The sequence below is a fragment of the Heptranchias perlo genome, chromosome 10, assembly GCF_035084215.1.
Source record: "Heptranchias perlo isolate sHepPer1 chromosome 10, sHepPer1.hap1, whole genome shotgun sequence".
NCBI classification, from domain to species: Eukaryota; Metazoa; Chordata; class Chondrichthyes; order Hexanchiformes; family Hexanchidae; genus Heptranchias; species Heptranchias perlo.
Window position 1 is genome coordinate 19,020,144 of NC_090334.1, and position 25,594 is coordinate 19,045,737.

A 25,594-nucleotide genomic window follows, 5' to 3' on the forward strand; every position below is an offset into this window, starting at 1 on the left:
ATATAAACATTTATTTTCCGGTCACCAGCATTTATATGAGTTGACTTCAGTGGACGTAAATTTTAATTCCCATTAATGTAAATTCAATTTCCAAACCCTTTTACTGATAACTGTTGAGCTCAGGATTCCAAATTAACAGGAGCCTGAAGGCAAATAGCTCTCAGCTCAACTCTTATAAACTCTGTACAGTGGAGGTCTATTCACAGGCTCCTGTGCCTTATTTACATTGACAATTTTTTATTCCCCTGGCACTGGCCTCATATTTACTCTGAGCTACACAGGAGCAGACAGCACATTACTAAATAACTGCTGTGCCACCAAAGCTCCCAATAATCATGGTTAAAAACAACAATGTAAAAGATATAAAATGAACCAGCCATTGGATTACACAGAAATAATCCCCTACTTAATGGTGGACTTGTGATTCATTTATCTACACCTCACTCAGGCTTTTTATTTTTATTTAATGCTTGCTTAAGCCAATTTCCTGCCACTTACTGTGTTTTTAGCTGCTACTCAAACTAGCCCTTTATTTTTTTTAACGCATTGTGCTGCGTCGTCAAGCCCCGCCAAAATTCCTAGCGTTGCCTCAGCTCCCAACTCCTGGCAGTGATCCTTTACTGAGCAGGCTCTTTGAGTCCAGCCTTGCTCTGTGGATCGGGCCTCGGTCCGTGGGTCGGGCTTCACTCCGTGTGTCAGGCCTCGGTCCGTGGGTCAGGCCTCGGTCCATGGGTCAGGCCTCGGTCCATGGGTCAGGCCTCACTCTGTGGGTCAGGCCTCGGTCCATGGGTCAGGCCTCGGTCCGTGGGTCAGGCCTCACTCTGTGGGTCAGGCCTCGGTCCATGGGTCAGGCGTCGGTCCGTGGGTCAGGCCTCACTCTGTGGGTCAGGCCTCGGTCCATGGGTCGGGCCTCGCTCTGTGGGTCAGGCCTCACTCTGTGGGTCAGGCCTCGGTCCATGAGTCAGGCGTCGGTCCATGGGTCGGGCCTCACTCTGTGGGTCAGGCCTCGGTCCATGGGTCAGGCGTCGGTCCATTGGTCGGGCTTCACTCCGTGTGTCAGGCCTCGGTCCATGGGTCAGGCCTCGGTCCGTGGGTCAGGCCTCACTCTGTGGGTCAGGCCTCGGTCCATGGGTCAGGCCTCGGTCCATTGGTCGGGCCTCGCTCTGTGGGTCGGGCCTCGGTCTGTGGGTCAGGCCTCACTCTGTAGGTCAGGCCTTGTCCGTGGGTCAGGCCTCACTCTGTGGGTCAGGCCTCGGTCCATGGGTCAGGCCTTGGTCCATGGCTCAGGCCTCACTCTGTAGGTCAGGCCTCGCTCTATGGGTCGGGCCTCGCTCTGTGGGTCGGGCCTCGCTCTGTGAGTCGGGCCTCGGTCCGTGGGTCAGGCCTTGCTCTGTGGGTCGGGCCTCAGTCCGTGGGTCGGGCCTCGGTCCGTGGGTCAGGCCTTGCTCTGTGGGTCGGGCCTCGGTCCATGAGTCGGGCCTCACTCGGTGGGTCGGGCCTCACCCTGTCTTTAGTGCCACCAGACCCTAATATCCCATCCATTGGAGTCAGACTCTGGGCCCCCATTGACCATGTTACTAGACCTGGGGACCTCACCCATTGCTACCAATAACCTGGGACCACCTCCCTCCAGTCAGAAAAACAACCGTTCACCACTACTCTCTGTTTCCTGTCCCTTAGCCAATTCTGTATCCATGTTGCTATGGCCCCCTTTATTCCATGGACCACAATCTTGATGATAAGCCTACCAACAACATCAACTACATTGCCCTTATCTATCCTCCCTGTTACCTCATCAAAAAACTCTATCAGGTTAGTTAAAGACGATTTGCCTTAACAAATTCATGCTGGCTTTCCCTAATCAATCCACCCTCGTCCAAGTGACTGTTAATTCTGTCCCGGATTATCGGTTCTAAAAGTTTCCCCACCACTGAGGTGAAACTGACTGCCTGTAGTTGCTGGGTTTATCCTTACACCCTTTTTTGAACAAGGGTGTAACATTTGCAATTCTCCAGTCCTCTGGCACCACCCCCATATCTACAGATGTTTGGAAGATTATGGCCAGTACCTCCGCAATTTCCACCCTTACTTCCCTCAGCAACCTAGGATGCATCCCATCCCGACCGGGTGACTTATCTACTTTAATACAGCTAGCCTTTCAAGTACCTCTTCTTTATCAATTTTTAGCCCATCCAGTATCTCAACTATATCTTCCTTTACTGAGACTCTGGCAGCATCTTCTTCCTTGGTAAAGACAGATGCAAAGTACTCATTTAGTACCTCAGCCATCTCCTCTGCTTCCATGAGTAGATTTCCTTTATGGTCCCTAATTGGCCCCACCCCCCCTCTTACTACCTGTTTACTATTTATATGCTTGTAGAAGACTTTCGGATTCCCTTTTATGTTAGTTGCCAGTCTATTCTCATACTCTCTCTTTGCCCCTCTTATTTCCTTTTTCACTTCCCCTCTGAACTTTCTATATTCTGCCTGGTTCTCACTTGTGTTATCAACCTGACATCTGTCATACGCCCCTTTTTTCCATTTCACCTTACTCGCTGTCTCTTTTGTCATCCAGAGAGCTCTGGCTTTAGTTGCCCTACCTTTCTGCCTCGAGGGAATGTGCCTAGACTGTACCCGAACCATCTCCCCCTTAAAGGCCGCCGTCTTGGAAATTCACCCCTAAAACACCATTAAAAATCTCAGAATGTCATGTAATGAAAACTTAAATTGAGTTATTTTATCAGTGCTAATTAGTGACCCCTGGTAATATATGTTAGAACGCCCTTATTGACATGAACATCTGCTGACTCATCGTGAGCTATGCCTCGGGAGATCTGCGCATACATAATATATTCCTGAAAACAAAATTGTTTTTTTTATTCAGAGAGGCCATCGCCCTTGGCACCACAGACTTCACGGAGGAAGATGTCGACAAAATTATTGAAGAGCTTGGGAAGGAGTTCAAGGGAAATGCCTACCATCTCATGCACAAGAACTGTAACCACTTCTCTGCAGGCATGGCAGAGGTATGATACCATGGGGCTCAGTGAATGCACTCTAGCACTGCTATGTAATAAAATATAAACCTGCACATGCAGCAATGAATATATATTAATTTATTAATAATAAAATAACAAGAGTAATGTCTAAGTTTCTTTGTAAATTGTGGAATGGGTTTAATTTGCATTGCATGACACTGTGAAATGAATGTATTGTCATCTCTTTTGCACTGTAATCCAATTTGTGTTGGAGGATTCCACAATGCCAAAGCTGTTAATCTAAGTATGGTTATGTAGATGTATTGAGGAAGAGAAAACAGTATCAGGCTCATAGCTTCTTGCCCCATCCTTGGCTAATTCTATCTCCATATACCAACCCTCCCTTCCCCCCACCTCCAGGGTGAGGCAAAAATTCAAAGATGTCATGTGATCAGTGAAGCCCCAAGAGACCCTATAACCCATTAAATGGAATATGTACAAGGTCCATCATCCTGTTTCCTCAGAAGTGTGGCCCTAGAAGCTGTATCGTCGTACTTTAGAGGAGGCAAATTATGTTGTGATCGCTTGTTAGAAGCCATTGAGTTGTTATTCCTACACGACCAGATGTCGCTCATTCCGACCTTTGCAGTCAACTCACCTTGAACAGACACTGGCTGTTTTTTACGAATGGAAATATGGTGTTTTTGAGAAAGTGTAATATATATAAAACTACAGTACCACCAAGGGATGTGGTGGGTGGGGGTTACTCAAGATGTGTATGGGATGGGGGGAGGGGTCTACTCCATCTAATCTCATCTGTTATAGGAGGGTTTCTTAAATCACTGTATTTTTTTGTTCAAATGGTTTGATGGCAGTTTCTGTAAGTAGATGGTGTCCCGAACAGTCTGAAATCTAAATCTATCACTTGTGCCTTACAGAGTTAACAGAGCCCGTGTCTAATAATTAGCCATAATTCAGGTAGATTGTTTACTGAAATTTATGTAGAGTTCCCATTATGTCTTCAGTCTATCAGGAGACAGGAGATATCACAAGTTTGTACAGGTTAAAACAACTAATCATATTTATTTATACTTAAATAATTTACAGTAGCAAAGATTTTTGGTCAATCCAATACAGCACAAATAATAATTTAAATATTTACATCTTGATACAGCCAGTCTCAGTCCTGTTTTATAATCTCTTTGAATGATGCCACCTCTTCCTCCCGCATATATTTAGTCCTGGTTATCAGATAAGTGTGAGGTGGTGCATTTTAGTAGGAAGAATAAGGAGATGACATACTGCCTGAATAATAAGAATGTGAATGGGATAGAGGAGCAAAGGGATCTTGGGGTATGGATACACAAATCACTAAAAGTAGTGATACAGGTTAATAAGGCCATAAAAAAGGCACATCAAGAACTGGGGTTCATTTGTAGAGGGATAGAATTGAAAAGCATAGAAATTATGTTAAACTTGTACAGAACTTTGGTTAGATCACACTTGGAGTACTGTGCACAGTTCTAGTCTCCATACTATAGAAAGGATATAGAGGATGCAAAAAAAGATTCACAACACTGATACCAGAACTGAGAGGATATACTTATCAGGAAAGGCTGAACAGAGTGGGGGTCTTTTGTCCAGAAAAGAGAAGGCTGAGGGGTGACCTGATAGAGGTCTTTAAGATAATGAAAGGGTTGAATAGGGTAGACATAGAGAAGATGTTTCCACTCGTGGGGGAGTCCAAATCTAGAGGTCATAAATATAAAATAATCGCTAATAAATCCAATAGGGAATTCAGGAGAAACTTCTTTACCCAAAGAGTGGTTAGAATGTGGAATGCGCTACCACAAGGAGTAGTTGAGGTGAATAGCATAGATGCATTTAAGGGGAAGCTAGATAAGCACATGAGGGAGAAAGGAATAGAAGGATATGCTGATAAGGTTAGATGAAGTAGGGAGGGAGGAGGCTCTTGTGGAGCATAAACACCAGCATAAACCAGTTGGACGGACTGGCCCTGTTTCTGTGCTGTAGTCTCGATGTCACTCGATATTAATACTGGATTCATCAAACATACAATAAGAGTACAAAAGATTTACAAAAAATATTTAAAACATGTTTGTTCTATGTGTACAGTTTTCACATAGAATAACACTTGATGGAATTCAGGATATGAATGTTCGCATGTTTTAAAGTTACACTTTATCTCATGTTTGCGGCTAGATTACAGTTTCTATAAGGAGCCCCTTATGAACTCCATTGTGTACAGGATTAGCATTCCCAGGCTTAATAAATAATTCCAAATTGTATCAGGTGCTCACTGGAGATTAGAAAGGATGTCCACCACATTCTTCAACAGACCCATGCTCACAGGTTAATCTACTAGGTTGAGTTTATTTAGATGAAATAATGGGGATAATTTTCTGAATTCATGCTGCTGATGGGCAGCTTTACCCACTTGCCGGGCATATCGGGAAATGACAGGAATGTGTTCACAATCTTCCCTCTATTAAAAGTTTATAGAGAAAAATTGTAGAGAGCGCAGTTAACAAAGTACTTTTGAAGTGCTGTCACTGTTGTTATATGGGCAAACGCAGCAGCCAGCTTGTGCTTGGCAAGGTCCCACACACTGCAAATAAAACGAATGACCAGTTAATCTGCTTTGGTGTTTGGTGGTGTTGGTTGAAGGACGAATGCTGGCTAGAACACTGGGAGAAATTCTTCGGAAAAGGGCCACAGGATTGTTTATGTGTATCTGAACAAGCAGATGGGACTTCAATTTAACATCTCATCTGAACTCAACCTAGTAGGTTGAACTGGAAGCGTGGATCTGTTGAGGAATGTGGTCCTCCTGCATTGCTGTACTGAAATGTCAGCCTAAATTATGTGTTCAAGTCCTGTAGTAGGATTTGAACCCACCATCGTCTGATTGAGAGATGAGGAGATTTCTACCACTGAGCTAATCTGGCACTTGGAAAGGAGACAACAATACTCTCCGAGGCATTCCTGCCAGCTGACAGAATTATTTTAAAAACAATCCCTCCAATTGCGTCCCCCTGAATGTTTTAATTTACACTGGCGTACATTCTGATAAGTGTTGACAGCCTCTGGTGCCTTGTTTGGGTGGTTGTTCTTCATCTCTGAGCCAAGACAGTGAGTGTTAGCAAGATACTTAACCATTGGGCATCACAGCAGAGCCTGATCCTGTACTCACCTGACAACCACACCACAAATACTTTTCAACATGGGTCCCTGGATAGCACTCAAGTCTGGAAACCATGTCCATGTTGAAATAACTCATCTTAAGTGTGATATACAAATGTACACAAACTTTTCAACACGAAGCCTATACATTTGATACAAAGCCCGGCTTTTAGCCTTACAAATGCATTACCTGCAGATATCACTGCTGTCACCTTGGAATTAATCTTCTAATCCTTTCAAACAGCCTAACCGCTCTATCTTAGTCAGTTCTTTGTTTCCATTATTGCGGTATCTCGAAATCATTTCCTATTTTCTCTGATTGCTTTCCTTTTTAGACCTTCACTGATAACAATAAGATGCCTTATTTTGCTGGAAAAGAAGTTTTAAACTTCCCTGCCTGCTCTTCTATATATCCGACTGAGTAGGTGTAACTGTTGCAAATGAAGAAATTGATCAATATCCATCCAGTGCTGTGGAAGAAATCTGTTTTAAAGGAAATGTTTTAAAAATTTATGTATGGCAAGCTGGTTAAAAATAGTTTTTTTTTATTCGTTCATGGGATGTGGGCATCACTGGCAAGGCCAGCATTTATTGCCCATCCCTAATTGCCCTTGAGAAGGCGGTGGTGAGCCATCCTCTTGAACCGCTGCAGTCCGTGTGCTGAAGGTAGGGAGTTCCTGGATTTTGACCCAGCGATGATGAAGGAACAGTGATATATTTCCAAGTCGGGATGGTGTGTGACTTGGAAGGGAACGTGCAATTGGTGTTGTTCGCACGTGCCTGCTGCCCTTGTTGATGGTGGGGGATTTGGCGATGGTAATGCCATTGAATGTTAAGGGGAGGTGGTTAGACGCTCTCTTGTTGAAGATGGTCATTTCTTTGCACTTGTCTGGCGCGAATGTTACTTGCCACTTATCAGCCCAAGCCCGGATGTTGTCCAGGTCTTGCTGCATGCAGGTATGGACTACGTCATTATGTGAGGGGTTGCGAATGGAACTGAACACTGTGCAATCATCAGCGAACATCCCCATTTCTGATCTTATGATGGAGGGAAGGTCATTGATGAAGTAGCTGAAGATGGTTGGGCCTAGGACACTGCCCTGAGGAACTCCTGCAGCAATGTCCTGGGGTTGAGATGATTGGCCTCCAACAACCACTACCATCTTCCTTTGTGCTAGGTATGACTCCAGCCACTGGAGAGTTTTCTCCCTGATTCCCATTGACTTCAATTTTACTAGGGCTCTTTGGTGCTACACTCGGTCAAATGCTACCTTGATGTCAAGGGCAGTCACTCTCACCTCACCTCTGGAATTCAGCTCTTTCGTCCATGTTTGGACCAAGGCTGTAATGTGGTCTAGAGCCGAGTGGTCCTGGCAGAACCCAAACTGAGCGTGGGTGAGCAGGTTATTGGTGAGTAAGTGCCGCTTGATAGCACTGTCAACGACACCTTCCATCACTTTGCTGATGATTGAGAGTAGACTGATGGGGCGGTAATAGGCTGGATTGGATTTGTCCTGCTTTTTGTTGACAGGACATCCCTGGGCAATTTTTCACATTGTCGGGTAGATGCCAGTATTGTAGCTGTACTGGAACTGTTCGGCTAGAAGCGCAGCTAGTTCTGGAGTACATGTCTTCAGCACTGCATCCGGGATGTTGTCGGGGCCCATAGCCTTTGTTGTATCCAGTGCACTCAGCCGTTTCTTGATATCAGGTGGAGTGAATCGAATTGGCTGATGACTGGCTTCTGTGATGGTGGGGTTATTGGCAGGAGGTTGAGATGGATCATCTATTCTGCACTTCTGGCTGAAGATGGTTGCAAATGCTTCAGCCTTATCTTTTGCACTCACATGCTGGACTCCGCCATCATTGAGGATGGAGATGTTTACAGAACCTCCTCCTCCCGTTTGTTGTTTAATTGTCCACCACCATTCACAACTGGGTAATGACGTAATTTGTTATTCCATTGCTCTTTGCTATATCTATCTTGCCTAGCTATTTGCTTTTGTATAATCAGTGTTATGTTTTGAGTCTTTTCTGATTTCTTACTGTAGATTTTATGGCTTCCATATTTTAGATTATTCTCATAAGCAATTCCCACCTCCCTGTGACCAAGAGTATTTTTATATGCCTTGAGCTCTAGGTATACTTTTGGTAAAGTGTCCAGGATCATGAAGAGAAAACCTTTCTGATAGTTATTTTAATTATTGGAATTAACCTCTGCCTCCACAGGATTTTGCTCCCATCTTCAGTAGAATATTACACATCAGACCTCATTTTAGGTTTAAACTAACAAGCAAATTTATTGAACAAAAGAATGAACAAGTGAATAAATAGCAGTAATATAACACATATGTGCATACGGTGGTAGATCTTCAACAGGAAAATGATTAATTGTCACAACCCCTATACTAAACCACTATTCTTCAGCATTAACACTTTATCTAAACAATAATTATTTTCTTTTTACATTTCTGACCAGTGCAGAAGCTAGACTAGCTTGACTTAACTTTTTCAAGCAGATTCTAGCTGATAGTGGATTCAAGAGTAACTGACCGTCACACAAATCACTGAACTAATCACACACTGGGGTCTATTTTGACTTTTGGATTAACCGACTGGCAGAGCGAGTCGATCATCTGCCCATTCCAGCGGCAAAGAAGCCACCACGAATTTGAGGACCCGGCCTCATTTAAATCTGGTGGGTGAGCTGCGAGGTGCCAAACAGACGCCCCGGTGCATCTGCCAGCAAAATCGGGCCGGTGCGGCTGACAGCAAGGTAAATTGCGGCGGGGGGGAGGGTTGTGTTCCTAGCATTGCACAGGCTCTGACCAGTTCTGACCTAAAATGGAAATTGGGGTCCTATTTAAGACACAGGACCCCAATTTCTATATTAAAAGGAGCCTATCACCTGAAACAGGCAGTCACAATGGACACCTGGCGGTAAGTCAGTTACAAAATGGAGCCGGCCATATCGCTGGTGTTAACTGGACGGTAAGGCTACCAACCCCATTTTGAGGCCGTTAATGCCCCATTAATGCCAGGTGAAGGGAGTCAAAATCACCCCCACAGTATGTGTTAGTTTGAATATGGCTTGACTCCTCACCTCACCAAGGGACAGTCACCAAGCCAAAACTAGAAAAAGCACTTCATTTTTGTCACAGTCTGCATACATTTGGATGGCTCATTGAGTATGATAATACCCTAACCCTAACCCTAATGCAGCTGTACATTAGCAACATTATAACCCTTTTCTATTATAGAAATGCTTCAAGTAGATGTTATTCTTTGATATGCTGGAGTTCCATTAGCTGTGGAATTCACCTGATTTACATAGCAGGGCGGATTCTATGGCACCAGTAGCAACCAAAAAAAACTGTACATAGTCAGTCTTTCATAGTATCATAGTATGGTACAGCACAGGAGGAGGCCATTCGGCCCATCGTACCTGTGCCGGCTCTTTGAAAGAGCTATCCAATTAGTCCCATTCCACCCCATCTTACCCCATAGCCTTGTAAATGTTTTCCCTTCAAGTATTTATTCAATTCCCTTTTGAAAATTACTATTGGATCTGCTTACACCACCCTTACAGGCAGTGCATTCCAGATCATTACAACTCACTGCGTAAAATATTTTTTCCTCAAGTTGCCGCTGGCTCCTTTGCAGATTGCCTTAAATCTGTGTCCTCTGGTTACCGATCCATTTGCCACTGGAAACAGTTTCTCCTTATTTACTCTATCAAAACCATTCATGATTTTGAACACCTCTATAAAATCTCCCCTTAACCTTCTCTGTCCTAAGGAGAACAACCTGAGCTTCTCCAGTCTCTCCACATAACTGAAGTCCCTCATCCCTGGTACCATTCTAGTAAATCTCTTCTGCACCCTCTCTAAGGCCTTGACGTCTTTCCTTAAATGTGGTCCCCGGAATTGAACACAATACTCCAGCTGAGGCCTAACCAGTGTTTTATAAAGGTTTAGCACAACTTCCTTGTTTTTGTACTCTATACCTCTATTAATACAGCCCAGGATCCATATGGTTTTTTAATAGCCTTCTCAACCTGTCTTGCCACTTTCAAAGATTTGTGTACATACATCCTCGGGTCTCTGTTCCTGTACTCCCTTTACAATTGTACCATTTAGTTTGTATTGCCTCTCCTCATTCTTCTTGCCAAAATGTATCACTTCACACTTTTCTTCTCCTGAAGTCTGTTACTATCTTCCACATTGTTTACTACATTTCTGAGTTTGAAATTATATACCCAAATCCAGGTTACTAATATATATCAAAAAGAGCAGTGGTCCTAATACTGACCCCTGGGGAACACCACTGTATACTTCCCTCCAGTCTGAAAAATAACCGTTCACCACTACTCTCTGCTTTCTGTCCCTTAGCCAATTTTGTATCCATTCTACCACTGTCCCTTTAATCCCATGGGCTTCAATTTTGGTAACAAGTCTATTATGTGGTACTTTACCAAATGCCTTTTGAAAGTCCATATGCACAACATCAACCGCACTACCCTGATCAACCCTCTCTGTTACTTCATCAACGGACTCAATCAAGTTAGTCAAACAGGATTTTCCTTTCACAAATCCGTGCTGACTTTCATTTATTAGCCCATACTTTTCCAAGTGCCAATTAATTTTGTCCCGGATTATTGTTTTTTAAAGTTTCCCCACCACTGATGTTAGGCTGACTGGCCTGTAATTGCTGGGATTATCACTCTCCTCTTTTTTGAACAGGGGAATAACATTTGCAATCCTCCAGTCCTCTGGCACCATCCAAGGATCTGGGGAAGGTCCACAAATAGACAGCAAGCCCCTCCTCAGATGGTTGTCTGCTTGCCCCCCCCCCCACCCTCCTGAAGACAGTAGCACACCCCATTCATACTACAGCATTTCCAACCAGTCAGGGTTGCTGTCAGCAGCAATGTTGTAATGGAGGAGATTGGAGAAGGGAACAGAGGATGTGGTCTGAGTAGTGGTGATGCGTACTTGCCCAATCTGTGTGCAGCAATGTATCCACAGGCAGGAATTCACTTGAGAGGTTTGGATGAAGAAGGTCCTTCAGCCAATTTGATCTCATCCTTCCAGAATACCACAACCCTCTTCCCAAGTTTCACTTAATCTTTAGCGTATAAAAAGATACCAACAATTTTTTTCCCTTCCTGTGCCACAGTTCTCCAGAAGGTCTTTGATAGCACAGCTACAGAATGATGTCCTTCCTAAAGAACTGAGCAGCATCGAGCTGCTTCTGACACATGACTTGCATACTGGCCTCTGCCATCGTTCCTAGCAACCTATTCCAGCTGTTGTTCACCCTCTTAGTAATGAAATATAGAAATGTTCCTGACACCTGTTCCAAACTTGCCCTTCATGACCTCTTGTCCAGCTGCCCTGATGCATCTGAAAGTACTGCTCTGGGTTTTACTTTCTCTGTCTCTTCGGTACCTTAAATACCTCTATCTGGTCCCACATGGGATGCCTCTTTTCAAGGCTGCAGAGCCCTAACTTATCAAGAACGGCTCAGAAGATGAAAAAAAACTCAAATGTGATTGAGCTGTCCTGGACTGAACCAAAGATGCCTTGTTTTAAAGATATCCCTTTAATCGCAGTCTGACATTTTAATTAGGTGGCTTATCTTACAGCTGAAGTGAATTCTTCATTTGGGATTTTCAGATTTATTCCAAGCTCTATTTGAAGTTGTGGTTGCTCCTGAGATTTCCAGTTGCTAACTGTAATTATTTTAAGATGAACATTTTGAACAGTGCCTTCCCTCAATAACTGTAACTTACATAGAGAATGCCACACTAATAGGACACAAACAACAAAATCTATTATCAGGAAACAACAATCATAATCAGGATTAAAACATGTTTAAATTGGAATTCTATCCCATCACATCTTATTATACTTGTAAGTGAAACCCCTTGCTGGGATCCATTTTATAACAATGTGTTTTATTATGGAAACCATTTTCTCAGCACTTTGGGAAGGACAACGTTATTCTGTAGCTGTGCTATCAAAAAATTCTGGAGAATTGTGACGAAGTAAGGGAAAAATGTTTGGTATCTTTTTAGAAGCTAAAAATTATTTGTAATTTTCCTTGAGAGTATAGATTGGCCACAATGATGCCAATTTTGGGTATTGGTAGTGGTGATGATGTTGGACTAGCAATCCAGAGGTCATGGCCTAGAAATTCGATCCTGCCGTGCCCGTTTTTGGGCACATAAGCCTCCAATATGACGGGCAGGAAGGGCAACGCTCATTTCGAGCCAGCAGTGCGCCACCCACCATATTGGATAGGGCTTCTCCGTCGGTGTCCAGATCGCATGCCAGAACTATGGAAAATACTGAATAACTTATTCAAATTAGTGTTCTGTGTTTGTTGGAAGACCCTTTTCCAATTTTGGTCTGCCCCAGCACCTGACTTGCCACATGCTAAACGCCCACCAACTCGTGGCGCTAAAAGGCAGGAAGGACCCTTCAACAGTGCTATTTAAAGGGATCACGTAGTACTTATAGGTTAGTTGCTGGTTTGTCATTTCAGGCTGTTGGTTAACTTTTGGACATTTTATGGTCTGTTTTCTGACTCTGGAAAGTTAATTTTGACTGCTGAGGAGAAGGTTTTGCTGGAGTTGCACTGTTTTTGGTTGCCTTATAAACAATTTGACTGCAGTCATGGGAGGTCTCATAGGGTTGTCTTTGTGGCTGGAGGACAAGGGGGGGACTTGCGATCCTGGGCTTTATAAATAGAGGCATACAGTACAAAAGTATGGAAGTCATGATGAACCTTTATAAAACACTGGTTCGGCCACAATTGGAGTATTGTGTCCAGTTCTGGGCACAGCACTTTAGGAAAGATGTGAAGGCCTTAGAGAGGGTGCAGAAGAGATTTACTGGAATGATTACAGGGATGAGGGATTTTAGTTACGTGGACAGATTGGAGAAGCTGTGGTTGTTCTCCTTGGAACAGAGTCGGTTGCAAGGAGATTTGATAGAGGTATTCAAAATCATGATGGGTTGAGACAGAGTAGATAGAGAGAAACTGTTCCCATTGGCGGAAGAGTCAAGAACCAGAGGACATAGATTTAATGTGATTGGTAAAAGAACCAAAGGTGACATGAGGAAAAACTTTTTTACACAGCGAGTGATTATGATCTGGAATGCACTGCCTGAGGGGGTGGTGGAGGCAGATTCAATCATGGCCTTCAAAAGGGAACTGGATAAGTACTTGAAAGGAAAAAATGTGCAGGGCTGCGGGGATAGGGCGGGGGAGTGGGACTAGCTGGATTGCTCTTGCATAGAGCCAGCGCGATGGGCCGAATGGCCTCCTTCCATGCTGTAACCTTTCTATGATTCTATGATTCTGACTTTACCAAGGAGCAATGTCTGAGGCGCCTTCCCTTCACCGAGGAAGCTTATCATCGAGCTATGTCACCTGCTGCAGCCACAACTCCAGCCTCGTACTAGTGCATCGATAGCGCTGCCTGTGACCGTCTGGGTTATTGTGGCTATTAAATTTCATGCCACGGGCTCCTTCCAGGCTACAGCAGGTGACATCAGCAACGTATCACAGTTCACTGTCCATCACTGTATCAGAGAGGTCACCGAGCATCTCTACACCAGGAGAAACACCTACGTCTCATTCCTCATGGAAAGGGCAAAGCAGGATGAGAGAGCACTAGGATTCTTCCACATAGTCAGGCTTCCCCAGGGTGTAAGGTGCCACTGACCGCACTCACAGCCTGGCATCTTCATCAATTCTACTCCCTCAACGTACAGCTGGTTTGTGACCACAAGCAGTGAATCATGCAGGTCTGTACCCACTATCATGGCAGCAGATATGACTCTTTCATCCTGCGCCAGTCCTCTGTGCCATCACCAGGCCATCAAATTACAGGCTGGCTACTGGGCAACAAGAGATATCCCCTCCGGACATAGCACATGACTCCAGTCAGGAACCTGGGCATAGCTACAGAGGTGGTCTACAACAAGAGTCCTAATGCCACAAGAAACATTATCAAGCAAACAATTGGCGTGCGTGCGCAACACTTCCTCTGCCTGTACTATTCCGGAGTAGCTTTGCAGTACACCCCTGACCGGGCATCCAGATTTGTGGTTATCTGTTGCATGTTGCATAACTTTCTGAGGGACCAGCCCTTACCACCACTTAGGCAACAACAAGTGCAGCAGGAGGAGCAGTAGAAGCATGAAAAGCAGGAGATGCATCAACCACCAGTGCCACTAGCTGACAGAACTTTCAGAGAGCAGCTCATCGAGGAGCACTTCACCCAAACCATCCCTCTCATCCTCAAAACACCAACAGTCCAACAATCCTTACCACTGTCTTCACTACCGCCGTCCGATTGTCCCCCTCCAGTCCAGCCTAATGGGTCTTGCCCTCACTTCACAACAAATATAAACACCAAACCCAGAACAAAAAAATGATTTATCAAACAACTCAATTCCATCTGTATCTAACAGGGAGCAGAAATAATTATGAATCACCCGTGTGCAAGCCCTTAGTGTCTGTCTTCTGTGCTTGTTTACCTTTCCTGATGCTCCGACGAAGTGTTTTCCCAGTGGCTACAGTTTGAGAAGTGGAAGGCTGCTGAGCTGTCGTTGAGGACACTTCAGATGGCCGTGGTGGGTGACCTTGAGCAGCTTTGGGCCTTGAGGGCCTTGCTGCACACTGCAGCATCTCAGTGTGAGCAGGGGCAGTCTGGGCCAGCTGGCTGAGTGGCACTGACAAGGACACAGGGGGAGTGGGTGGCAGGGGAGCAGGCACGGTGTTGTCCTGAGAGAGGACAGCTGGTGCCTCTCCTATGGAGCCAAGGCCACTCTCCTTCGACTGCGCCTCAGCACTCCTATGGCTCTGTAATGAGTGGCTATCAACTGTGGTTCCCATTGCCAAGATGGCAGCCATCGGAGTTTCTATGGCAGCTGTGAGAGCTGTCAGGAGAGGTTCCATGATGGAGGGAGCCACTGTTATGTTCATGGAGCTGACCACTTGTTCCATGTTGTACAGAGTGGTCTTGAATGCTTTGCGCGAATCCTTGACACAAGTTAGAGCTGGACTTCTCTATGCTATGCTCGATAACAATGTGCATAATGCATCACTGGCAAGCTGCCCAGTGCACCTGGCATTTCCTGGTATATGTCCATGAGCCTTCTTCGGTAGTCTGGGTTCTCAGTGTCAGCATCTGAGTCCTCTGCAGCAGAGCTAGTATATGATCTCGTCCTCTGCTGATTTGTCACCCGTGGCATCCTATCACCCTGCCCTAGTTCCTGTATGCATGGTGCCCGGTGATTCGCCATGTGAAGACCCCTCCTCTAGCCTACCCTCTAAAGTACACGTAGTGCCAGTATCTGACCGGGTGCCTGCAAGGGTGAGTGGGGCAGTATCATCAGAAATGCCAACCTCCTCTTCCTCCACTGACAGTCATAGTCTCCGGATAAGTGGTCAGCCATTTAAGATTGAGATGAGGAAGGTTGTGAGTCTTTGGAATTCTCTACCCCAGAGGGCTGTGAATGCTGAGTCATTGAGTATATTCAAGGCTGAGATAGATAGATTTTCGGACTACAGGGGAATCAAGGGATATGGATCAAGCGTTTGCAACTATCTTCAGCCAGAAGTGCTGAGTAGATGATCTATCTCGGCCTCCTCCTGATATCCCCACCATCACAGAAGCCAGTCTTCAGCCAATTCGATGCACTCCACTTGATATCAAGAAACGGCTGAGTGCACTGGAGACAACAAAGGCTATGGGCCCCGACAACATCCCAGCTGTAGTGCTGAAGTCTTGTGCTCCAGAACTAGCCGCGCCTCTAGCCAAACTGTTCCAGTACAGCTACAACACTGACATCTACCTGACAATGTGGAAAATTGCCCGGGTATGTCCTGTCCACAAAAAGCAGGACAAATCCAATCTGGCCAATTGCCACCCCATCAGTCTACTCTCAATGATCAGCAAAGTGATAAAAGGGGTCATCGACAGTGCTATCAAGCGGCACTTACTCAACAATAACCTGCTCACCGATGCTCAGTTTGGGTTCCGCCAGGACCACTTGGCTCCAGACCTCATTACAGACTTGGTCCAAACATGGACAAAAGAGCTGAATTCCAGAGGTGAGGTGAGAGTGACTGCCCTTGACATCAAGGCAGCATTTGACTGAGTGTAGTACCAAGGAGCCCTAGTAAAATTGAAGTCAATGGGAATCAGGGGGAAAACTCTCCAGTGGCTGGAGTCATACCTAGCACAAAGGAAGATGTTAGTGGTTATTGGAGGCCAATCATCTCAGCCCCAGGACATTGCTGCATGAGTTCCTCAGGACAGTGTCCTAGGCCCAACCATCTTCAGCTTCTTCATTAATGACCTTGCCTCCATCATAAGGTCAGAAATGGGGATGTTCGCTGATGATTGCACAGTGTTCAGTTCCACTCGCAACCCTTCAGAAAATGAAGCAGTCCGAGCCCACATGCAGCAAGACCCGGACAACATCCAGGGTTGGGCTGATAAGTGGCAAGTAACATTCACGCCAGACAAGTGCCAGGCAATGACCATCTCCAACAAGAGAGAATCTAACCACCTCTCCTTGACATTCAACGGCATTACCATCGCTGAATCCCCCACCATCAACATCCTGGGTGTCACCATTGACCAGAAACTTAACTGGACCAGCCACATAAATACTACAAGAGCAGGTCAGAGGCTGGGTATTCTGCATGGAGTGACTCACCTCCTGACTCCCCAAAGCCTTTCCACCATCTGCAAGGCACAAGTCAGGAGTGTGATGGAATACTCTCCACTTGCCTGAATGAGTGCAGCTCCAACAACACTCAAGAAGCTCAACACCATCCAGGACAAAGCAGCCCACTTGATTGGCACCCCATCCACCACCCTAAGCATTCACTCTCTCCACCATCGGTGCACAGTGGCTGCAGTGTGTACCATCCACAGGATGCACTGCAGCAATTCACCAAGGCTTCTTTGACAGCACCTCCAAAACCCACGCCCTCTACCACCTAGAAGGACAAGGGCAGCAGACACATGGGAACAACACCACCTGCACATTCCCCTCCAAGTCACACAACATCCTGACTTGGAAATATATCGCCGTTCCTTCATCGTCGCTGGGTCAAAATCCTGGAACTCCCTACCTAACAGCACTATGGGAGAACCTTCACCATACGGACTGCAGCGGTTCAAGAAGGCGGCTCACCACCACCTTCTCAAGGGCAATTAGGGATGGGCAACAAATGCTGGCCTCGCCAGTGATGCCCACAGCCCATGAACGACTAAAAAAAATATGGGGATCGGGGGAGAAAGTGGAGTTGAGGTCGAAGATCAGCCATTATCTTATTGAATGGCGGAGCAGACTCGAGGAGCAGTACGGCCTACTCCTGCTTCTATTTCTTATGTCCTTATGACAGAGAGGTATCCACATTTTCAGCACCTGAAATGAAAGCGAGAGGCAAGGGTTAGCATTTAGTGTAAAAGGAGAGCAGAAAGTAATGGTTAGTGCTGCAGTTTGTCATGCCGAGTGTGTAGGGTGAGAAAGAAGTAATAAACAACAAGGTGTGAAGAAACCCTGAGCGATGTCTCCTCCAGCGTTGCCAGTTGCCACGGCCATGATTCTGCCCTTGCCCGGGATGGCCAGCACATTTTCTATGAGGGGAAAGAGGGTGTGCAGTTGAGTTGGGCCTCCTCTGCTGGTAGCCTGCTCTCTGGAGTTGTGCCCGACCTTCCCATGGAAGAAAGAAGGGAGTGTGTTAGTGACAGTCTTGTGAGGTGCTTAGCGAATGTGCCTAGCAAGGTGAAATAGCTGATATGAAGTGTGCAAGATGTGAGGTGTGGGGAAGTGAGGGTTGCATTAGTGGTGAGTGTGTGAGTGTGAGGAGAAGAAGGTGGAGTGAAGTGTGGTGCAGTGATTGTAAGAGAGTGAAGGGAAGCGGGGGAGGGGATATTGTGAGCAGCGAGACTGGAGGTGGTGGAGGTGTGAAGAGAGAGTAAGAGAGCAGTACTCTTATCTTGACAACTCTGATGAGGTCATTGAATTTCTTTCGACATTGCAGCCATGTCCTTGGAGCCAAGCTCCTGGCATTGACCACCTCAGCGACCTCTTCTAACTGGAGGGCGTTCTGCCCCCGGGAGGGAACAGGATCTCCCTCCTCCTGTCCACCACCTGGACCAGGGCCTCCAAAGACACCATCAGAGAACCTTGGTGCCCTCTCAGTGATTTCTGCAGCCAGATCTGTGTTGCCGATTGTTCCCTTTCTTCGGCAGCCAGAATGTACCTCCCCTTTAACAGGTGCAGTCTGCCTTCCAGTGACATCAGAGATGCCCAATATCTGCCCCCACCACCTCCCCCCCCACAACCAAAACAAGCATGCAGGTAATGAATAGGCTGCTGGTAGCGCTGACTGCACGCCTGACCCATGATAATAAGCAGGCAGCACAAATATTACGTGCTGCTCGGGACAATGCTAAGTGCGCAGTGTACGCCCAGCCCCCACACACCTGGTGCTTGGTGTAATCGAATTTCCAGGCCCACGAGTTCAAATGCCAGTGTGCTAAGTAACGAAACTGAATTCGACAAATCTATTAATTTGAGGGCTGATACCAGGGAAAACGGCCTTGAAAGCTGGTGATTGTCAAAAAGATCCTACCTGGTTCACAAGTATCCTTCAGGGAAGGGAAGCTGGCACCCTGCCTGATCTGGCCTGCACGTAACTCCAGTCCACATGAGGTGGGTGACTCTCAATGCCCTCTGAAGTGGCCATTCATTTTTACGAACAATTGCTATTCAAGAAGGAAGCCCACCGTCCCCTTCTAAGGGCAACTCGGGATAGAAAATACATATGGCATCTGGAGAACAAATTTAAATAAAAACTTCCCACAATACACATTGCAAAGGAAAAGTAATTACCAGCTCCTTCCCTCCCCAGGGGGATTCAAAGGACAGTTTCTACCAGTTGAGTTTTTCCACAACACAGCAGTTTCTGCTTCAGTGCACTTACCAAATTATTTTCTTGTAAATTGCTGGAGGGAAATTTGCAAATCTTTTCATCTAGTTCGATAGTCATTTCTACCGTTCTGAATTTTTACAAATTCCCTCAGGGTACAACAGCATCTTGGGATAGAGCTAAAGAATAAAGCAAAAGTTCCGCGCTCCGTGTGATGTTATTTATGGGCAGACTTCACGTGCGACTGTTCAGCATCTCCAACATTATGGCAATGAGCTCACGGCTCAAAGACCCAGAATTGGCAGCCAGCACCAAATGATGTTAGTATTTCCATTTTCCATGTAGGCTTGAGTTTCTCAGCCAAGTTGTTGTCAAGGGGGTCTACCTTCTGGACCAATTGTACTTGATTACTGAAAGCTGCATCAAGAACTCGACATTAAAGAAGTCTATAGGGATGTCTAGTGGTTGCAACAAACTCCAGGAGCAGCAGGAAGTGGGATCAATACAGTAATACAGATAATTCATGTCATTTTGTTTTGCCAATTGTGAATTGTGGTATGGGTTTCTGCTATGCTTATGCTCAATGTGAGGAGGGTTAAGGCTGTGTAAAGTGAGAATAGTTTGCAACTACTAAAATGGGAATGGGCTGAGAATGGATGGAACACCTGAAGATGGGTGTGGGCTAAGTCCACTCAAAAAAGCAATGGGTTGAGAGTGGATTGAGATTGCTCGAGATAGGAGTGGGCTATAGTGAATTTAGACATCTCAAGGGAGTGGGTTATAGTAAATTGAGACTGCTCAAGATGGGAGTGAATTCAGAGTGAATTGAGACTGCTCAAAATGAGAGTGCGTTGAGAGTGAGTTGAGACTGCTCAAGTGGGAGTAAGTTCAGAATGAATTGGAGGATTGGGGGACTGCTAACGTTGTACCGTTGTTTAAGAGAGAAAGAGACAGACCGAATAATTATAGGCCAGTCAGTCTAACCTCGGTGGTGGGCAAATTATTGGAATTGATTCTGAGGGACAGCATAAATCGTCATTTAGAAAGGCATGGGTTAATCAAGGATAGTCAGCGTGGATTTGTTAAGGGAAGGTTGTCGTGTCTGACTAACTTGATTGAATTTTTTGTGCAGGTAACAGGGAGGGTCGATGAGGGTAATGCATTTGATGTAGTCTACATGGATTTTGGCACGGCTTTTGACAAGGTCCCACATGGCAGACTGATCAAATAAGTAAAAGCCCTTGGGATCCAAGGGAGAGTTGCTAGATGGATCCAAAATTGGCTAAGTGGCAGGAAGCAAAGGGTAATGGTCGACGGGTGTTTTTGCGACTGGAAGGCTGTTTCCAGTGGGGTCCCGCAAGGCTCAGTACTAGGTCCCTTGCTTTTTGTGCTATATATTAATGATTTGGACTTGAATGTGGGGGGCTTGATCAAGAAGTTTGCAGATGAAACAAAAATTGGCCGTGTGGTTGATCGTGAGGAGGAAAGCTGTAGACTGTAGGAAGATATCAATGGACTGGTCAGGTGGGCAGAAAAGTGTCAAATGGAATTCATTCCAGAGAAGTGTGAGGTAATGCATTTGGGAAGGGCAAACAAGGCAAGGGAATAAACAATAAATGGGAGGATATTGAGAGGTGTAGAGGAACAAAGGGACCTTGGAGTGCATATCCACAGATCCCTGAAGGTAACAGGACAGGTAGATAAGGTAGTTAAAAAGGCATACAGGATACTTACTTTTATTAGCCGAGGCATAGAATATAAAAGCAGGGAGGTTATGTTAGAACTGTATAAAACATTGGTTAGAACACATCTTGAATATTGTGTTCAGTTCTGGTCACCACATTACAGGAAATATGTGATTGCACTAGAGAGGATACAGAGATTTACGAGGATGTTGCCAGGGCTGGAGAATTTTAGCTATGAGAAAAGATTGGATAGGCTGGGGTTGTTTTCTTTGGAACAAAGGAGGCTGAGGGGAGATTTAATTGAGGTATATAAAATTATGATAGGACTAGATAGAGTGGACAGGGAGGAATTATTTCCCTTAGCAGAGGGGTCAGTGACCAGGGGGTAGAGATTTAAAGTAATTGGTAGAAGGATTAGAGGGGAGCTGAGGAGGAATTTTTTCACCCAGAGGGTGATGGGGGTCTGGAACTCACTGCCTGAAAGGGGAGGAAGGCAGAAACCCTCAACTCATTTAAAAAGTACTTGGATGTGCACTTGAAGTGTCCTAACCTACAGAGCTACGGACCAAGTGCTGGAAAGTGGGATTATGCTGGATAGCTCTTTTTCGGCCGGCACGGACACGATGGGCTGAATGGTCTCCTTCTGTGCCTTAACTTCCTATGATTCTATGAATTGAGACTGCTCAAAATAGGAGTGAGTTGAGAGTGGACTGAGACTACATAAGATGGGAGTGGGCTATAGTGGATTGACGCTGCTCAAGATGGGAGTGAGTTGAGAATGAATGCTAATCTGAAATAGTTGTGGATTAACAATTGGAGAATGGAAGCCATTGATGAAAGCTGTGGAGAATTGATCGAAGGGTATTTCTGAAATTTGGATTAATGGAGGATTTTTCTCTCTGCTGTGGTTAGTTGTGAATTGACACTGACATTGGCCTCTGGGTCTGTAAAATTTCATGTCCTTTCCAAATATTAAACAAAGGAGGAGAAAATCCTATTTTCCCATGAGAGACATCAATTTATCATGTGTACATGAGAGGGAATAGAAAGAGATGGAAAATACTGAGGGACAGCTTCCTCCAGTACTGTACCCTGTCTAACTGAATCACTTGGTAACATGGCAGCTCTCGTTTGACACTCAATTTGTTATGTTGTTTTATCTTGCTTTTTCCAATTTCTTGCACATCCCATCAGTTTTCACATAGCCTCTGTCAAGAGCTATCTCTCACTTTCCTGGGCTTCTTCCCATGGGCCTCTGCTTGTAATTGTATTGGGTCAGAAGCAGAATCTTATTTCATTTACCCTGGACCTCATCATTTACATTTTGGCATTTGTTGAAGCTAAGTCAGCAGTAGGCTGAGTGTCTGCCCAGAATACAAATCCAAACACTGCCATCAGCAGCATTAATGCTCTCATTATATTACCTCACTTGACTAATGGGACGGCTGGATCAATTTATATTTCATGTTCTGACTGATTCCACAGATGAAGCAGAGGAGAGGATTTGCACTGTTCATTTCCAGAGCTGTATTAGGTTGTGGGGGGGAGAGTTGGCGGATGTGGAGCCAAAGTAATAGGCCATTAACTGAAAACTGTCAGAAGGCTCACTTCACTGTCTAAAGAGTTCAGATGTGATTTTTGGGGGATGTTTTGTGTTCAGCAATGTGATGGATTGGGCTTTTTTGCATCTTGTACAGAGCAACAGATGGTATCAACAACAACACCACTGCCAACACATTAGCAATTTAATAATTTTGCACTATGGTTTTTTAATGTGTGTGATTTAAGGAGATAGAAGGGTGCACATTACAACAATGGCCAGTAAACTGATCTCGTCCTGAAAACTGGCGCGAAGTGGGCAGTGCATCTGGAATGCGTGTCCGAAGATGGAGGTCCCAGGCTTGCTTGAAATTGGGCTTCAGGCCTCATCTGCATCATACCGGCGAGCTGCGGATGCCTATTGGACGTCCCCGTGCAACTCGCTGGTTGGGGCCTTCTTAAAATTGTCCAGCTCGGTTGCCAAATTGGCCTGCAAATATGGTCACATGGGTGGGGGTGGGATGGGGTGAGGGATGAGGCGAACAGGAAGGAGGCAAGGGTGGTCCAGCACCAGCCCGCAGTATTTTGTTACTGCTCCTCCTGGCTCCACCTTACATTAGGTAAAAGAAACAAAACTTACCTTCTCTTCGGCGGACTCCAACGGCCCCTTTAAGGAGCTCTGCCCAGTTTCTGCTGAATTTGGCCGCAGGGTCCCAAAACAGACGTATTCAAGGGGCCTAACACCTGTTCTAGGCAGGCACCCCGGGCCCTCGGAAGTTGTCGGCTGCCAATTTGGCGCAATTCTCGGGGAGAATTGGGCATATGAGATTGGGCCTGGAAATTGGTCCCCCAGCATGAATTTTGCACCCAGAAAACAGGCACGATGGGGACCATTTTTCCCTCAAAAGTGGAAAAATCAATAAATTGCTGAGGAACGTGTTCACATTGGTATCAGTGGGTCAGTCATTCAAGTGTCAGGGTAGCACTGACCAGGTGCAATGCGTAATTCTCACCACATTAATGATACAATCTGAGACGAACATCCACTTCTCACTCCTTTCATTGCTTACACCACTGCACCACAGGGGGTAAAGTGAGTGGAATGGTCAGATATGCCGGCAGGCTCCTATCTCATTTGATACTTTACGGCACTGCCTCTTGTTCTTAACACAAGACTCTTGTCTGGTCTCACCATTAAGTGCCTCGCTTCCCATGACCAATTGCTGACTATCTCAGTGATGAGTGTGTCCTGCTGACTGTCCCTTACTCACACTCCCAGTGATGAGTGTGTCCTGCTGACTGTCCCTTACTCACACTCCCAGTGATGAGTGTGTCCTGCTGACTGTCCCCTACTCACACTCCCAGTGATGAGTGTGTCCTGCTGACTGTTCTCTACTCACACTCCCAGTGATGAGTGTGTCCTGCTGACTGTCCCCTACTCACACTCCCAGTGATGAGTGTGTCCTGCTGACTGTTCTCTACTCACACTCCCAGTGATGAGTGTGTCCTGCTGACTGTCCCCTACTCACACTCCCAGTGATGAGTGTGTCCTGCTGACTGTCCCCTACTCACACTCCCAGTGATGAGTGTGTCCTGCTGACTGTCCCCTACTCACACTCCCAGTGATGAGTGTGTCCTGCTGACTGTCCCCTACTCACACTCCCAGTGATGAGTGTGTCCTGCTCTCTGTCCCCTACTCACACTCCCAGTGATGAGTGTGTCCTGCTGACTGTCCCCTACTCACACTCCCAGTGATGAGTGTGTCCTGCTGACTGTCCCCTACTCACACTCCCAGTGATGAGTGTGTCCTGCTCTCTGTCCCCTACTCACACTCCCAGTGATGAGTGTGTCCTGCTGACTGTCCCCTACTCACACTCCCAGTGATGAGTGTGTCCTGCTGACTGTCCCCTACTCACACTCCCAGTGATGAGTGTGTCCTGCTCTCTGTCCCCTACTCACACTCCCAGTGATGAGTGTGTCCTGCTCTCTGTCCCCTACTCACACTCCCAGTGATGAGTGTGTCCTGCTCTCTGTCCCCTACTCACACTCCCAGTGATGAGTGTGTCCTGCTGACTGTCCCCTACTCACACTCCCAGTGATGAGTGTGTCCTGGTACTGACTGTCATGTACTACAGTACTCAGCTACATGGCATTGATTGATGATTATATATTGGACTGGGTCAATAGTCATGTTTCTTACTGTATTTGTGTTGTTTTTATGGCACAAAATGTTGATTGTGTAATCCTTTTGTATGTCCTGCTGTGCAGTAGGGGCCTTGTCATGTTTGGACCATTTAATTAATTAAATAAATGTGAATTAAAGTACAGTATTAACTTTGGTCAGGTGCCAGCTATGAATTATTAACTAAGGACAAAAGCCAAAATTGTGTGACTTGGCAGGGCTAATGGTTTCTGAGGTTCTGGGACAGGGATCAGAGATGATACAGGGTAGAGTGGGTGAGTATGCTTTCCATTTAATCATTGCTGCACACCCATTCCCCCTCCTCTATCTTCCAAATTACCTGGGGTAGTGGTTGAGTGTGACCAATCTATGCCAGGGTCCAGTAAAACAATCACTATGAATGTGAGCTGTTGTTTGATTGGGCAAACTATTCTGAGTCAATGGCACAAGATGGCGTTAGCCCTGGAGATTTTACAGGTGTAGTTTTCAATTAATTGTCGGCCATTTGCAATGACCAGGAGAATAAATCTGGCTTTTTAAAATGTCATTGTTTTTTGTTGTGAAATTTGCGCTCAGCAAGGTGAGAAATGTCAGTGCTGATAAATGCAACACTTTTCTACTTCTGGTATTGATGGGCCAATTTTTCTGAGTATGGGCTATCGGCTGGGTGCCCCGCACACTGGCCACACATGCACTGCCCACGACTTTTCATTCATTCATTTTAATGGATGGAGTTAGTGGGCAGTGCGCCTGTGATTTCCCAGCCAGGGGGTGAGGCTGTCTATTGGTACCATGAGCTTGGAAAAATGAAACCTCGCCCAACCGCAGCCCAATGTCAGCATCATGCACTCACTAGTAAAGTAAAGCATAGGTTATCCCAATGTCACATTGATGCAGAGGGTGTTCTTTCGGGACTGGGTCACTGTTCTGCTGTGATTAACACTGACCCAGTCTCCAAAGAACAATTCCCACATTAGCCATCCTCTGGTCTCCCTGAATGGGACTGCCAACTTAGTGCCGATTTGGCATAAGAATGG

General features: G+C 45.8%; 1 protein-coding gene across 1 annotated transcript in view; it reads left to right on the forward strand.

Moving 5' to 3' along the window:
• The window catches only part of LOC137326771 (uncharacterized), a 61,790-nt gene that overhangs the window by 27,093 nt on the left and 9,103 nt on the right, over positions 1-25,594 (forward strand). The window contains exon 6 of the mRNA XM_067992166.1: positions 2,885-3,026. Coding sequence (XP_067848267.1) covers positions 2,885-3,026 — 142 coding nt within the window. The remainder of the gene's footprint in view (positions 1-2,884; positions 3,027-25,594) is intronic.